Raw genomic sequence first — 18,056 nt, forward strand, 5'->3', positions numbered from 1 at the left:
ATATGAATGAGCCATCCCTGTGGGAGAATAGTTGAAATAATCTTGGATGTGGATAATATTGTCTCAACTATGAACCCTGCTTAAGATTTTCATTTCAGTCTGTACCTAAAAATCTATATGTCAAAAGAAAATATCCCGAGTGCCATCTACAAACTATAACATGGGAAAAAAAAAAAAAAAAAAAGCCATCTTTCTATATGATAGAGCTACTTCTAATTTTCCCATTAGACCAAACGACATCGTAAAGAATATCTGCCAACAATGTGATATAAAACTGTACCATGCATCATGAAAAATAATTGCAATTCAATTACTCCTGAATTATAAAACCGTCAAATAGGTGCAATAAGACAAGAGCCTTACAACATATGAAAAACTGCTTAGCATAGATAATTATGTATGTTTGAACAAAATCCCCAAAATAAAAGATGTGCAGTTTGATGGAACAGGGTAATCATGCCAAAATAATTTTCATTCATAGCAAGAGTTTGAGGATCAGCAATTTTAAAACCACTTCCCTGAAAAAAAATATAGAATTAAATAAGCAAATCTTTCTCTCTAACTATTGGTAGGGGGCATACTCAGCAACAAGACAAAAAGCTATTTTCTTGCCTCTATCACATTCTTCGTAAGATTCTGCTTTAGCAAAATATTCAATGTCACTGTTTACAATTATCTTGTACAACAGCCTCACTGAAATCAGGGTCACAAGCATTAAGTTGCTCAACAGCACGTCACATTGTGTTTTGAAGATCTCCAGGGTTGGGGACTCCACAACCTTTCTGAGAAACCTCTTGCAATATTTGATAACAACAGTTTTTTACTTATGTTTAAAATAATGTTTCAGTTTTTGGCAACTGCCTGTTCTCCTATCACTGGGCCCCACTGGAAAATAGCCTGGACCCATTTTATTTAGTCCTTGCACATCACATAGTTATGTACACTTATCAGAATCCCCTGAGCATTCTCCAAGCTCTCTCAGTCTCTCCTGAAGAGATGCTCCAGACCCTTCATCATTTTCATATCCCTTCATTGGGTTCACTCCAGTATGTCCGCTCGTACTTTCTTGTATCTGTGCTTCCTTAAGCACTTAAGGATGGACCTTGTCACCTGTTTTGCTACTCCTGCACCTTAGGCTTAGTAGTGTCTAAAAAATATATAGAGATATATTTTATATATATACACATATATAAATATATGTAAATATTACATATAATATATAAAAATAAATATTGAATATATATATATTGTCTTTCTGTAGTGTTATTCATCTGAATTAGAACACCATTGTAAATTTTAGTGAATTAAACTCTTAGCACCTCAGTGAAGTAGTTCCATCTATTTCTATTTTCAAGATGGAGAAAGATCCCAGCAAGCTAACTTGGCTTGCACACAACCACAGAGGCAGTCTGTCAGTTCTGTGCTTTAGTCACACTCTGTGCTTGAAATGGGGATGGAGAGAGGAAAAAAAAACACAACATGGGGGCAGAAATAGGTCTCAGGGTGAAATGGCTAAAGCACTCTTTCATAAGACAAGCTGAGAATAGAAAGACCTTTGCATCAAAACTCTTTGCTACACTCTGAATTAAGAAGAATATGGCTTCCCCACAACCTATTATGTCTACAAAGGAAAAAACTGACAAGCACATTACTTAAAATACAACTATTCTCTACATTAAATCTTTCAGATTGGTCTTGCCCTTTCACAGACAAAAGCTGCTGCAGAACAAGTTAGCGACTATCTGTCCTATAGCAATGCAGAACTGAGCTAGGGTTCTCAGTTGCCTCCAGTTCAAGTGTGGAAAAGAATTACCTGAATGCTTAGTGAAGGAAAAAATTATCCAGACATGATGTGATGGATACCATAGATGCAGAAGGTCTGAGATAATTTTTTATATATTCAAAAATGTTAATAACTGATTATTTCATTGATGCTTTTTTCCAGCCATCAAAGTGTACTTATATGGTGTGCAAAAGATCTTTATAAAACACAGTAGAGTTTTATTAGATTTGCTAACCTAACAGATTTCACAAACAAAACTTCTTAGCTTCATTCCTGATGACTGCATTTCACCATCTTAATTGATCTTTTACATTATTTACAGAGTACTTAGGTTTTGTTTGTATTTGTTCTTCTGGTATGTAGTCAAACATATGCAGGCAAATGTTATCCTGCATTTTTAGTGATGCTCACAAAGTTCTTCAGAAGAGTCAGATACAGGCTTCAAATGCTGTGAACTACAAGACAAAACAAGACCATCTTAACCTATAATTGATTCCAGTTCATCTCAGTTCTGACTGAATTCTGTTTGCACAGAAATCTCTGAAATAGTTGTCTAAAGTAAGACTTTAAACAGAAATTGTTTCATAATCCTCCCCAGGAAAAACAATATTGTTCAAATTGATTGAAACATATGAAGGAAAGAAAAAGGGGAAGGAACAAAAGAAACCAAAAAAACAAAAAACTCAGAAAAAGACAAAGGCAGTTTATACTGAAATTAAACCTACATTTTGAATTCTTGCTCTGTTTAGTTTTACTACCTTTTTTATTAAGAACAAGCTAAGAGAATACTAGGTGATTCAAGGAGAACTCAATTAAAACCATATCATGGAATTCCCTCATATCTGCTGCAGATGTGATTAAATAATTAGATCAAGAAAGACCACAGTGTTTTCACTGAGGACATCATTAACTCATTTACTAATTGTTACCATTGACTATCAGGATCACCACACCCTCAGTGGCCACATGCAAAGGCAATTCAGAATAAACAACAATGAAAACGATCACCACTGCCTCCTTTCAATGGCATATATAAAGCTCAGCCAATTATTTCCTTTCCCTCATTTGTTATCTAGTGATAGAGTAAATAAAACTATGTGAAGACTATGGTACTGATATTTTAGTTAGAGACAGCAAGGTTACAAGTAGTTTCCATGATATGATTCACATTGAATTATTAGCACCCATGCAAACAGGTAAACTTTGCACTTTTAAAGACAAAGTAGCTTGTAGAAAACCAGGCTATTTTATACTGAAGTGTCCCTAGTAGTAAGAGTGTGGTTATCTGGTATTTTCTATTTGATACTAGTATTATCTTAAAGGTTGTATTTTCTAAACAAAGCTAAAGTAAGGTAATAACATTTTCTGTTTGAACAGTTAAATGAGAGTATCTTTGTTCAATGGAAGATATATATGCCTTTTGGTCTAAAAGCAGTTACTGTTTGTTCTTGGATTTGGTTTCATTAGGCTTTAGTGAGGTTGGTTGAGTTACAGGTGATTTCTAGGTTGGATTTATCTGCTGGGTTTGTCCAAATGAAAGTCTTTATAGCTACTGTAGGTGAAAAGAGAAGTAGTTCTTGTTTTCTTATGTTATTTATGTTATGTGTCTTGGCTATTTTCATCCTCATTTGGACATCTCTGGCTAAGATTTATTCATTATTACAATTCTGGTTTTCAGATTTTTACTAGTTTTTAAAAACGCGCATTATAAAATTATTTTAGGGAACAGTGTTTTGCTATGTAGAACCAAGTTTTTCTAGGCTTTGAGTTTAGGTCGGATGCTTTAGAAACAAGACAAGGAAGCAAACTAGAATTTGGCAGTAGCATTCAAAGATTTTATTTGGCAGTGGTCTTGGAATCTATCAATACTGGTTATATACTATTGTACATCAGTTTGGTGATGTAGGAGTCTTAATAGGTATGAGAAGATAAAATAAGTAGTTATATAGGCAGATATAAAAATACAGCACAAAAAATGCTGAGACATTGGGGGATCATCTTAAAGAAGTATACCTGACTTACCACTGCTTTGCTACATGCCTGTGCATTTTGTTTGTCTGAAGTACTTCTCATACTTCTTTAGAAGAGTTTCAAAGAGGTGATAGTTAATTTAATGAGCTCTGTGAAATAAAGAAACTGATTTGGGAAATCTGTAAACTTTTCTGTGGATGAGAGGCATAGGGAGCATTATAAAGCACCATAACTTTGGTTCATCAGAACTATTATTTAAGCTAGTGATTGCTTTTAATGGGGAGAGAAATTGTATGCGCTCTTGTCCTGTACAATGTATTGTTACACAATAACTGGTTAGAGAAGCAGTTTTGGTTTATGTTGTTTTCAGATAGCTTTTACTCTTTGCTAATGCATCCAACTTATTTCCTTTTAAAATTTGCTTCTCCAACATAAATGTAGTAGCATTACTTATTTTTACAATTAACTTATCTGAATTCAGCTAAATATAACAAATCTAATAAATTACTGTTAACAATTTTTTTTTTTTAAGAAAAACTCTTGGCTTGCAGTTTTCCAACTCTTGCCTATTTAAAGCTCCAGGTTATTATATCTAAATTATTTTCTTGATTTATTATTTGAATTCTGCTGTAAACGTTGGCTTTCCTGTGTATTTAAATCTTTAACATACAAATAGAGTTGTATGTACTGTACTGGACTCAAGTAATTAACAGATAACATAATTTGGGAGAAAAAATCTTTTTTGTATATAAATGGATTAATTAAATAGACCATGTTCCTGAATGTTGCTAAGTTCAAAAGTTGAAATGTTGGTATGTCTCTGATTAATTTATTTATTGGAAACTCTTTGATCCTACATGTAATAGCACAAAAGTGACTGGTGCCTACGAAATTGTAGTGGTAAAGTGTGGAATTCAAAGTGAGAGTCTTACCAGTTTGCTAATTACAGTGGAGGAGAACAGAAGTTTACCTTTAACTTAAGCTGTCTTCCTGAGTCCTAGTCAAAGAAGTCAAGCATGCCTGGTGCAGGCAGTGGTGACATTCAAGAGAAGCAGCTTATGACTGATACTGAAAAGGAGAAAAACCTGCTACCTGGTAGAAGAAACCATGCTGGAAACCTGACTCTGCCTGAGAAGAAAGTCCAGGAGGCTATCTGTGTGCTGCTGGTGGAGCTGTGTGAGAGGTTCACATTCTTTGGCATTGTCTGCAATATGATCCTCTTCTGCACTGTCAGACTTGGCTATCGCAACTACCAGGCTGCCATTGTCAATATGTGCTTTGTGGGCACCTCCATGCTGACACCAGTGCTGGCTGGCTGGCTCGCTGAGTGCCTTGTGGGGCGGATCAAGCTAGTGTGCATCTGCATGTTTCTACACTTCCTAGGTAGGTGACACTCAGATGTCCTTTAATGCTATAGTACTTCTGTTATAGAAATGCATTGTTGAACACTGTTTGAAATTCAGTAACTTTCTCCAAGCTCATGGCCAGTTTTGCTCATAACAAATCATTTTTCCTCTACAAAACATTTTGTAGTTTTCTGCCTATGTATTTTTGTATGTATTTTGTAATACGTAGAGCAAGACCAAGAAGCATTTTCGTGTACATCTTATGGATTAGCAGCTATGTGGTCTTCTCTAAACAGGCTTAGCTCTTAAGAATGCAGTTGCTCAGCTATTTCTTAGACCTGGTCCCTTTAACATGCATTTGTTGTTGCTAGTGTTTAGGGCACATGTGATGTTTTAGACAGAGTTTGATAAAGAGAGTGGAGATAACTTCCCAGCTGTTGGTAGCATGTGAAGACATGACTGTTGTAGCTGAATAACTGGGAAAGATGCACTTAAGAACACACCAGTATAGACAAACATTGCAATGAGTAGGCAGGATATATCCTACTATTTATATTAAGAGCTTTCATTCTAACAGAAATCTGAATCTTCCAAAACTGTTCTTCTGGAGATCATCTATGCAAAAAAGATCTCCAAAACTGTTCAAACTAAATAGGAGGATTCTGCAGTAGTCAGTGCATTTCAGAGCTGGTGATAGTCTTGTTGGTTTAATTGAATGCTTCTAAATTGTAAGAGTTTAATGCACAACTGTAGTCTTAAGCCTTGACTAATGTCAGCTGATATTGTTTTCAATTCACTATATTTTGAATTTGAATATTTGAACCTGAATATTCGAATTTTCTGATTAATTAAGCCCAGATAATCTGTGGCTGACCAAATTTGAAATAATAGGGCTGGTAATTCATGGCAACGCTTCTATGACTTAAGTTCCCAGAAACATGTGGTTTTTTTTTTCCCCATGAACCTGTAACAGAAAACCAGAACAGCTAAAAAACAAACAATAAAAGTAAAACCTTTGAGACTTTGTTTAATCATACACCTAAGTTTAATTTTATTTATTTTTTTAATCTAATTATTTCACAATGGGGAAGCTTTTATGTTTTAAGATTTTTTGCTGGGCTGTTACATGCCTTACATAACCCTTGCTGACTCATGGAGAGCTACTGCCCTCTACACCCAAGCAGTGGGGAAAGCATAATGGAAGGAGTATTATTTCCAGGGTACGCTCTTCAATATACTGAAGGACCTAAACTCTTGCAAGCGTATCAGAGAAAATTGCTTTTGTGGAGGCATATAGTGGTGTTGTCTTTCCTGCTCTCTGCAGAAGGCCCTTCCTCTTCACTCTCATCTGTTGTCTTCTGATTTCTTATCTTTTCAACATAATTGCTTACAAATGCCTATTTATCAGACTGATTTTAATCTATTTGAATTAACATTTTCCTTCCAATTATAGGCACAGCCTTGCTACCCATTGTGGCTTTCCCTTTTGAAGATATCTACATTGACAAACGGCATATTCTTCTTCATACTCTAACCAAAAAGGAGCAGAAAATAGTGTTCTACTTCGCACTACTCACAGCTAGCCTAGGAATAGGAGGGATAAGAGCTATAGTTTGTCCATTAAGCGCATACAACCTTGAGAACTGTGGACCGAAGGAACTTCTTTCTTTTTTCAACTGGTTAGTAATGTAACAACAGCTAAATATCTGTAGAGAATAATACTATGTTGCTTTGAAATTCCTTGTAGTCTTGCAAGACAGATTCCAAGATGCTGGCATTCTTGTCATTTTTTTTGCCGGGTTTTAAAGTAGAGGGCATTTAATTTTTGGAATAGTTTCCAAGAGTTTATGTAAAAATATTTGGTTCTAGAACCAATTGGTGATCATCTATTTTGGCCTTCAGTAGTAATTTTCAGTCAAGAACTGGGATTACATAATTTGCTTAAGTACTCAGATATAGTGTCTTGCTGCTGTTAGGAAAGTGAATGGAATACACTGTTCTACCACTAACATATCTTTAATTTGATTATATTTTGCTATTAATCCCTGACCATGACAAAATTCAGTAATACATTAGAATGTGCATCAGAGTAAATTTTTAGAACACACAGGTAGCAATAAACTCCACTGTTTTATTGGAACTAAAAATTGCTAGTAGACTCTAACTGTTAATATCAGTGGTAAGAAAAGGATATATTGTGTTGATTTTGCACTCAGAGCATTTGGTATCAGGTAAAGTACTTTACATTTATATTTCACTTACAATATCATATTTTGGGGGGGAAATTTGGAGGAAAATTTGATGAGGCAAAATAGTTTTTAAAAATCATATACGTTTTCAAATTAAGTATTTGTTTCTGTGTCAGGGTATCATTTTTTTGGTCATATATTTGCCTTCATTTATCACTTTGAAGCACTAAACATTCGTCTGGACTTTCTGGTTAAACTGCAGGAAAGAATTGAAGTTATCAGTGGGAATGTTCAGACTTCTACTTTGAGTCAGGATCAGATAAACTCTGAAGATGTCCCCTTTCCTGTTCCTTCCCTGTACACACACTTATTAAAATCAAAACTTATCACATTGTCATATTGACAACAAAACACTGACGAGTCAGTGAGTACCTCTGTGAATCAGATCTTTATTCCTTTGGGAGTGGCTTTCTTGGCTCTTCTTTTTTACTCCAATTATGTTAGTATCAAAGAATATTGAATTAAATCAAAACTTCAGTGAATAAAGCAGCTTTACCAAAGGTGGATGAGACGTTTTAGATCCGTAAAGCAGATTCTGCCTTCCTGACCTGCCCATAGGAGAGAAGGAAAAAAATCTTTTTACTCTATTCTGAGTTTTAATCCTTAATTAGCAACATCATTTTGATTAAATAAGACTCTAGGGGATTAACACTGGAGTGCAATCAGTTGTTCTGAAAGATAGCGCTGGAGAATTTATTGTACTGTGGTCTTAGCCACTCAGAATTGTGTTTAATCAAAGTGACATTTTTCAGTGTTGATTACAAAGAAGACATAATCTGAATAAAAAAGTTCCTTGGGTGAAATCCAAACGGGCTACTTCTTGGGGCTTTGGAAACATTAAGAAAGGCACATGTATGTTTTTTGTGATGGCATCCAAAAAGGGGCTATTTAATTTCTATCTCAAGATATAAAAAATGAGGTTATGTTCTTAGTGGTCTTAATCTCATTGCACCCTCTTGGAATATAATCATTTTATCTTGGTAGAGATTTGTCACAGGATTGAATTTTGAAATAATAGATAGAAAAGGTGATTGCATACCATACTTTTGATGAGTAAGAGCCTATGTCCTTAGCCATGTTCTGTTTAAAAGAAAATCATGCTTAGTAAGCTAAAGATAGGGTTTAAATGAAATGGTGAAGTATAAACCTGCAACTACCTGCTTTCTAATTCAGTTCCTGAAGAACATTTGAACATTTAGGACCTGGTTCTAACTCCCAAAATGCTCTGCGGCTGTTCCTTCTTAAACAAATTCTATGAGGGCAGAAAATAAGAGCAAAGGGTATGCAGTTCAGACCAAGGATGGTAGTTAGCAGTGTTTTTCTCTCTTACTGATCTGATACAAAAACAGGCAGGGAGTGCTGGAACTATAGTATTTCTCTTCTTTCCTGGGTCTCTAAGTCAGTTTTCTTACCACGTACAGTGAATTCACTTCTGCTGTCAACCCAGGACACTTTAAATTAAATAGTTGTTCTACTCCTTTTATCTTTTTTCATGTTCTCTTTGTAGAGAACTCTGAAGTAATTCTAAATAAAATCCATCTCCTCCTAAAAGTTGTACAGGAAAATAGCTAGTTTGGATTACTGGACCTTTCTTGAGTATGTGGAATGTCTGGGTCTAAGTTTGGATTGAAACTTAAAATCATCTGGCTCAACAAATTTTAAAAAATTAAATAGTATTAAGTGACAGGGAAAATATTCTATTTTTAGAATTAACAAAAGAAAGTGACAAAACTCAATTTTTGAATATTTTTGAGTGTTTTTTCATCTAGATCTGTCTTTATTCAGCAAGTTCATCTCATTTGTTACAGTAAGTAAAAGTATGGTAACAATGCTTTTGTTAAAAGTCATCTGGATATTTAATTTGACTACTTAATTTGTCATAATGAATATATTCCCATAATATAGTCTAATAAGGTCGTTTTTCTAGACGTTTCACAACAACATTTTTGCTTATATCAGAAATGTGCTCGAGTTGAAATCAGAGCACAGCAGCTGAGTTCTTTCAGTATATCTAACCACAAAATGTATGGTTTATTTGGTTCTCTCAAGCCAATAGCAAACTCTGAGTCCATAGGATCAGACAATATAATATAATAATATATTCAGATGCAAAGTAAAATCCTTGGCTGGACACATTGGGTCCTTAACACAAGATCTCTACTAATACATTCCACTTCTACATTCCCCTTTCAAAAACAGATTTTACTTTAAGGTTTTGACAAAAATTATATTGCCCAAAGTGGTCTTCTCAAAGCATGAGATTCTCAAAATAATTTAGTTAATCAAGGTCCCCCGTGGATGTCTAAGAGTGAAGGGGAAAGTCTTAATAAGCCTCTTACTTGCTATGGCCAGCTGCCCAAAATTTATTCTACAAAATCCAAGCAAATGGACTAGAGCTGCTGAAGAGTTTGTGCCAAGCAAGTACCCCGAATGCTAGATCACTGACTACTTGCAATGAATTTGTTTTTTAAATGTCTCAAAGTAATGTTTAGTCCACAGAGAAGCAGCTTTTTCATGTTTATAAACCTACTGTCCAAAGTATTTCCTTGAAAAGTGGGATACCTTGGTCAACTACTCCAGTAGATATTATTTGTGCAATATCCTTTCATACATAAATTAGGGTAAAAAGTTTTATTTCACACCAAAGGAAGTAACTGAATGGCTGTTCGATGAAATGTTATTTCTCTGTTAAGGTTAAAAATGCGATTTCATCATTTTATATACATTAAGCTTACATTATCGCATATTAAAAGTAGAAATGGTAAATGCTGACATTTAATTATTCCTATCCACAAGTTTATTTCTGGCTCTAGATTGATAATTTGTTCAGCTCTACTGCCTTAGTGTCTTATTTAGTTTAATCGTTTACCTCATGGAGCTGAAACATCCAAGTGAAATTTGGTGTCTCTGCATCAGTGTGTGTGCAGTACTGATGTTGACCATAACTGTAATACTTAACTATACCATTAATTTTATTTTTAATATTTAATTTTCTATAAAAGCTTTTAATTATTCAGCTCGTCTAATCTTGTCTCCTCTGCCTGTTTGTACTAGGTTTTACTGGCTGATTAACTTAAATTCAGCAGTTGTCTTTGTCAGCATCTCTTATATCCAGCAGTCTGTTGCAAGAAATCTTGGTTTTCTTCTCCCATTTGTGTCTGTGCTTATGGCCATGATCACAATTCACATGGTGCGTGGTGAAATGATTTACAAACCCAAAACAGGTAAGAAGAAATTATCTCTTAAGAAGTATCTTTTGACAGAAGAGGTCATTTTTGTCATCTAAATAAGTTCTTCAATAACGATGACCTGTTTGATTGTAGATACTTGGAGAGTGGTTCTAGCTCTACAGGGTCACTGTAAGAGAAAACCTCCTCTGTGAAGTTAAATATGTAGATTCTGGTTAGACTGAAAGATTGAAAGCAGTCTCTAGTGAACTTATGTACATCTTCTGCCTTGTCTGGGTATAGGTTCAAGGCAATGTCATGTACAGGAATGGATACTATATGCATGCTGCACATTACTAATGTGTATGTTGTGCAATCTATGCCCAAGGTGTTCAGGTGTGTTGAGGCAGGGGTGTTGGTGTACCAAGCATACTTGTTTTCTCATATAAGTATGCTTATGAGTTTGGTCTGAAGTTACAACTGAGCAACTAAGCAGTGAGTATGGTAAACTAACCAAGAAGCTTTGTAATGTCTCAGCATTCCAGAACATCTCATGCTTATAATTTCAGTGTGTTTTCCCATACAACCTTGGCTATTTGTACATATTTGAAAATAGCTGAAAATACTGAATAGCTCTGAATAGTTCCTAAGCAGACTAGTGATATTTTAAAGCAGAAGTTCTTACTCTTTTGGGGTCTCACCAGTTAGCACTTAGTACCAATTAGTACCTTAGCTTTTCAAAATGTTTTGATAACATCTCTCCTTTAACCAAGCACAGAAATGTAGCTGTAGCCTCAAGGACCAGCATAAGGCTGTAGAAGTGCCCAAACCTTGCTGTTCTTTTTATAGTAGAACACAGAAACTGAAATTAAGATATTTGTGGTTTTGTTATTAGTTCAGTCTAATAGAAAAACTATTAGCAATGAAACAATGTATGAATCAAGTATCTTGGAATGTTATGTGATGGAAATACTAAAAGAAATGTATCCTTTCCCCAACACCCCTCAAAAAATCATATCTGGCAGAGGCAATTAAAGGTTAGTGTCAACTTAAGTTGTTTTTTATGGAGAGAATAGTAATTGTCAAGCTCCCTGGTACTCGCTGCAGGTCTTACAACCTCAGAAGCTAAGAAAAGTCTTCAGCATCTAGCCTGCACTGAAATGATTCATATGCACCAAATCTGGTTGCTTATCAACAAGTTTGATGCCACTAAGAAGAATAATGCAATCTTCTGTTATACTAGAGAATCTTCTGCAATATTAGCCATCCACAAAATCAGCAGAGTATTTCTTGTATTGTTTTTTTTTCTCTGAATGCTATTCAACTTATGTTTTCCACATTTATGCAGAATGCCAGTCTCTAGAAAAACATGTTTTTATCTCTTTAGTCAGAATAAAACATAATATACTTTGTATCTTCCAGTAAGATAGTGAAACAAATACATCAAAGATGTTATTCAAACCCATAGATGACCCTGCAGAATTTTTGTATGCGCTTCATTTTTATTTTTTTTATTTCTTACTTAACACTTCAAATATGGATCGTGCATTCAATTATGTTTAACTGTCAAACATGGACGTAATTTGTATTTCTTCCATTGCTAGAATTTTTAGTATTGGAGTGTGACCAGAGATGGAGGGGAAAATGTGTATCTATCATCTAGAGTGCAATATAGAATTATTTTTTTTCATTATGATTAAGAAATATAGATATTCACGATTACATCAAAGTCATAGTAGCAGAGCATTAGAACCAAGATCTTAATTATAACGGAGAGGAGCAATTTCCTTCTGGAATATATAATTTAATATATATGCAGACAGATGCTTTTAAGAAATCATCAGAAATAATAGGATAGAGTATATGATGTTTAACTACTCCGTTGTGTGCTTCTATAGTCTGAAAAACTTGCTACTGTGGAGTTCTGTAGGATTTACTTCTTTGCTTTTAAAGAATAGGTAAGATGCTTAGTCTAAATATATAACCAGCAATATCCTCTTGATATAGGACTAGGTATGACTCAAGTTCCTGTCTGAACTACAACTTTTAGTTAACTGTTTACTATTTTACCATTTACTAGTCTGCTCTGAATTCTGTTCTAAGAAGCATTCATGCTTCATACATGTAACTTTTTGTAGGTAATCAATTGAAATGACACTAAGGAGGTCCTTAGGATCTGTTAGTAAAGGCACTGAAATGTCAGGATTTAATTTATATATTTATTTATTATTATTATTTATTTTTTACCTTCTCTTTCAGTGAGGGTAAGCAAGGGAGAGCCTGTTGTAGATGATCTAATCCAAGGAAAAGGAAGTTGGCCTTGGTTGTATTTGAGTCTAGGTCATATAAAGCAGGACAAAGCCCTGGAGATATCCACTCAGACTGGACATGCTGTCTGAGTCTCTGGTTTTTCAGCACTGATTAGGTCAGAATCCCTGGAATGTGGTAGTAACACTCTATTGTTAATGTTAAATGTTAATTCCTTTTTCATGAATATTCAGTCTCTCACGAGATGAAGTTAGAGATTTTCACTTCTTTCACCTAAAACATGTACCTTCTAGTTATGTTAATTGGAGTTGATGGAGATAGTTTCTGCTACTTTCTTGGTTGTTTGCTTGTTTACTTCTGAAGATAACTGTTAAGGCTCTGACAAGAGCCCTAACTCTTACATTTTTCTGATTACCTTCTTAGTCCATTCAATTTGAAAGTCTGAAGACTTCTTAGTCACCAGGTCTGGTCTTGAAATATTCTGGATCCTGAATTTTAGTAGTGCTTACAGTGATTGGTAAGAATATTGGCCTAACAAAGTCACGGAAAATAAAATCTGTATGCAATGTCTATGTTTGGAAGCTTCAGTAGTGTTCTCTACTTCAGGTTTTATTTAGCAGTGCTGACAGTCCACAGGTTGGTACTTGACAGTCATTATTTTTTTAATTTCCATTTTTTTTTAGTATTGGAAGAACAACCTGTAGGTGTCAGATGAACATCCTAGAAAATACTTTCAACAGCAGAGGTAGTAGGGAGATATTTTTCTACCATATACTGAGTTCAGGTTGTAATTGTAAACTATGTAGATGGTTGCTGAAATTCTTCAACACATTAGAAGGGATGCTGTAGCTTTCATTCTTGTGAATGGGCAACTTACCAAAAGTAAATGAATCTGTATCTTCAGGCATGCAGGTAACCATTCTGTCCTTGTTATGTTCTGAGAACAAATTTAGCCATTACTTGTGGACAAATTTTTATATGCTAACAACTAGATTGGAGGCTTTTCCCACAGGAGGCTACTTGGAAGTCCTAAGACATTTCTGAACTTGAAAAATATTCCTCAAAACTTTCTATATCCCATCAGCCCTTCTTTGTGCTCCCTTTCCTTCTCACTTCACTGCTACATGCCTCTTGTTGGACTTCAGCAGCATGCAGTATTTCATTCCCGTCTTGAGTTGAAATTCATTCAAGAGAAAGCAAAAACAAAGGAAGGTAATACACTGCCTTCCAATATATCAAGTTGTATTTTTCCTCACAAAATGCTTTGTCCTGTGTATTTTGGCAGCAAATAAAAATGTACTAATACCTGATGTCTGATTGTTTCCAGACAGTTCCCTTCTAACAACTTTTGGGGTAATTGGTAGTGCACTGAAAACGTGCTGTGTGCGGTATCGCTACTTTAGTGGAGATGTATCCAGCTGGTTAGACCATGCCAAGGAATACCATGGTGGTCGGTACAGCGAGACTCAAGTGGAAAGTACAAAGTCACTTGCCAGGCTCTTCCCATTGTTTGCTTTCCAGATTCTTTACAGAACGTGTATTATGCAGGTGAGTAAACAACTTTTCAAACTAAATCTCAAAAAGGACTGTTTACTACCTTGTTACAAGGCATGGTTCTTAACTGTCGCTTTACTAACAGAACCACCTTGCAGAACAGTCTTTGTCTCATCAAGTAAGTAAAATCAGCTCTGTTGTGATGTAGTTCCTGTGACCTCCTTCTGCTCTTTTCTATCCATCCTTATTGACTGAAACATCTAGTGCTAAGACTCGTGTGCTCCTCATACTGTTATATTTTTTTGGAGATTCAGGATCAGCACTATTATGAGAAACATAATTCTCCTATTTCTTAAATATTCACTCAGTTTTTGGAAAAGGCATGAAATATTTTTTTTCTTGTCATTTCAGTTGCATGTTTCTGGTATATTTTCTGCTGTTCTGGTAGATTTATATATTTGCTGTATCTACAGTGGACATGGTGGTTTTCCACTTTTTGGAAAGAGTTTTTTCAAAGCTCAATTTTATGAATGGTATGTAAATATTTCACGGAGTTACTTCAACTGTCACGATTCCTTCAGATTAATTTCTAAATGGATAGTCTTGGCTAAGCAGGGGTTTGAAGCAGCTTACCCTTTGGCAACTGGCGTAACAAATTCACTTTTAGTTATTGGTTTTAAAATGCGTGCATAGGCTGCTTAAGGAAATTCTTACCAATGTGTAACATACACAATTTCATTGACATTATCTTGCAACTGTTAAATATTCCCAGTCATCTGCCACCTTTTCTCCTCTCACTCTGCTGCATGCCAGGGAGAGTGGAAGACAAAATAAATGACCAGATGGAAATGAATCAGGAATCAATAATCTCTGTTGTAATATCTAGGTATATATCTGGAAAAGACTGTTTGCACCTCCTGAAAGTGATGACATTCATCAGAGTTTCCAATATGTTTAAGTTTTTTTCTTAGATTATGGAAAAAACATTGATCTATTGCCTAAAGATTAATTGTATTTTCTCCATATTATTAACAGATTTCATGTTGATGATAATTCCTAATAATAAGTCAATTCCGATTCTCAGTAGGCAATGGAAATGAGTAACCAATGAAACTTAGCTTACATCTGATCTATCACGATTCTGTTTCTATTTATTCGCCCTTTCACATCTTCTATTTTTGAGGGGGGAGGTGAAATATGGGTGACAGTATTTTTATTAAGAGCTAGCATTTGAATAATTCTTAAGCATAGAATGAAATTCTGTTGGTTAGGGTTGGCTATAATCATTGATAAGTAACCCTTGAAGAGCTGGGTTACTAGCTACGCTTCAATTTTCAGACAGCTACAAGTAAATATTAAATCTGGATTTAGCATTAACAGTCACAGGGAAGAACCATGCAGAAAACTTCAGAAATTCAAAATGCTATGAAAGCAGAAATGAGACTAAAGAAATCCATTCTACATCCAGCTCTGCCATGGCTGTTTTCCATGAATTACCCAAGTTACATCTTTATTTCCCATCAGTCTGTAAAATGAAGTAGATTGTAACTCCCTGTTGCTAGTGAAATTCCAGTGCTTAGAACACCAAGGTTCCTCAAAGAACACTTGCAGAAAGATTGGTTGACATAAGCATTTGTGGGCTTTCTTTGACTGTGTCAATAAACTCAGATGATTTTCTGTTTCATGGAACAAGTAGGAACTATTTGCTCTTTGAAGTGAAAGATAGTCATATAAGTCTACTGAACTTCATATCCTGATAGCTACCATTGGTGTGTTGCTCATGTGATTATTGGTTTCTGGTTTTGATTTACAGAAGTAAAAAAGAACCCCTTAGATAGCTGCTATGCCAGTCACATTAATGTCAGCCACATTAAGCTGCTTCAAAGACTATGGCTAAATACGTAGCTCTTAAAGCTACGTGATGGCAAGAATGTCTTTAACAAATTTCTTCCACTTAGAGCACACAATTAGAAATTTAAGACAACTCTGCATCACACTATTCTAAAATGAAAACAGTCCTGTTATACGCTGTGAAGATGTGTAGGAACTCGCTAAAGTACTCAGGAGAATTTATTATGTTGACTGATAGTTTATTTGATCTTCATTAGAGCTAATACAAACTGACGGGCTGCTGCTTAGATTTGTTAAACTGAGGAGTAAGTGAAATAAGTAGGTAATGTGGAAGCCTAGCAGAGAATGAGAGTTGCTATCTGAAAGGCTTTTATCATGAATGGTTACTTCTTTTGGTTAGTGTGTAATTGGTTTTCTGTGACTTTTCAACACTTCCTTCTGAAGAAATTTTCCATTGTAGGGAAAAAAAAATATATATATATATATATCTACAGAAGGTAACTTATACTGAAGTTGGTCTGTATTCCACAATACAGATTCCTTCAGGATATTATCTCCAAACCATGAATTCCAACTTGAACTTTGGTGGATTTGTATTGCCAATTGCTGCGATGAATGTGATAAGCATCGTGCCACTTCTCATTCTTGTTCCAATTTTGGAATGCATTAACTCATATCTCTTCAGTTCCAAGGGAAGTAGACATTCTCCAACAATTTACATTGGTAAGTCTGAAATCTGTTTATTCAGTATCAATGCTGCTTTTATTTTATTTTATTTTTTTTTTTGAAAGAAACTTCAGTAGATGATAGTGTTTCACATCTATTACAAACTATAGTTATAGTTTATATATAGTTTATATATAGTTAGATTTGTTTTGGGATGACACAGGTGGGTATATTTCAAATAAACTTTAGAGAAGATCGTCCTGAAAAATGTTAGGTATTTAGAGAAAAAAAGGCATAGCTCTTATTGATGATGGAGACCGAAGCTCTTCTTTGTACTGAGTCAAACACCTAGAAAAAACAAAGTCATCCTAAAGAACCACTGAAAGAAATAGCACTAACCATTTAAGCTTGCATTTTATTTCACATTGGTTACCTTCTATATGCTTTATCCTAACCTTTAAGTTTTGTTCAATTTGGAAAGGGTTTTTTGGGGGATAACCTTTGTTAGTAGCTCTCTGATTCTTACAAATTCTTTTGCTCAAAATAGTGAGTTTAGATTTAAATAATTGTTATAAGCTTTTTTCATTATTATTATTATTATTATTATTATTATTATTATTATTATTATTATTATTATTTAAGCTATGCCTGTACTGGCATTAGGACTGCAGCTTACCAGAACTCTTACTCTTATGAGGGAAGGTTGAGATAACTGGCTTTGTTTATCTTGGAAAAAAGAATGCTACAGGGAGACCTCACTGAGGTCTTCCAATACATGAAAGGAGCATATAAACAGTCATTACCACCCCTGTTTATGAGGGTGGATAGTGATAGGACGAGAGGGAATGGTTTTAAACCATATAAATGGGAAGTTTTAGGTTAGAGATTAAGAGGAAGCTCTTCACTCAGAGGGTAGCATAGGTTTCCCAAGGAGGCTGTGGATGCCCCATCTCTGGAGGCATCCAAGGCCGGGCTGGATGTGGCTCTGGGCAGCCTGGTCTGGTGGTTGGCAACTCTGCACATAGCAGGGGGGGGGGGGAGTGAGACTAGAAGATCCTTGTGGTCCTTTTCAACCCAGGCCATTCTATGATTCTATGAAACTTATCATTGTTGCAGTTCATTCCCAACACTTTAGTTGAATCCCAAATAGAAAGTAAAAAAGTTAGCCTATTTCTATCTGCAATAGCGGTCTTTAAAACCATGCATGTTCTGAAGTTACGGTCTACTGGTTGTGTAAACAAACAAATGTGTGTCATTATGT

The 18,056-nt window shown here is 35.1% G+C and overlaps 1 protein-coding gene across 3 annotated transcripts in view; it reads left to right on the plus strand.

Moving 5' to 3' along the window:
* Positions 1-2,865: 2,865 nt before the first annotated feature.
* Positions 2,866-18,056, plus strand: part of SLC15A5 (solute carrier family 15 member 5) — a 30,896-nt gene continuing 15,705 nt past the window's right edge. Inside the window, exons 1-6 of one of the 3 annotated variants that reach the window (XM_015867814.3) lie at positions 2,866-2,979; positions 4,621-5,137; positions 6,554-6,779; positions 10,404-10,573; positions 14,112-14,332; positions 16,666-16,852. In XM_015867814.3, coding sequence (XP_015723300.2) covers positions 4,771-5,137; positions 6,554-6,779; positions 10,404-10,573; positions 14,112-14,332; positions 16,666-16,852 — 1,171 coding nt within the window. In that variant the 5' untranslated portion in view covers positions 2,866-2,979; positions 4,621-4,770. The remainder of the gene's footprint in view (positions 2,980-4,620; positions 5,138-6,553; positions 6,780-10,403; positions 10,574-14,111; positions 14,333-16,665; positions 16,853-18,056) is intronic. The other 2 variants (XM_015867821.3, XM_015867828.3) reach the window with 2 other exon arrangements.

The sequence above is a fragment of the Coturnix japonica genome, chromosome 1 (genome assembly GCF_054131305.1).
Source record: "Coturnix japonica strain WE chromosome 1, WE-NBRP24, whole genome shotgun sequence".
Lineage (NCBI taxonomy): Eukaryota > Metazoa > Chordata > Aves > Galliformes > Phasianidae > Coturnix > Coturnix japonica.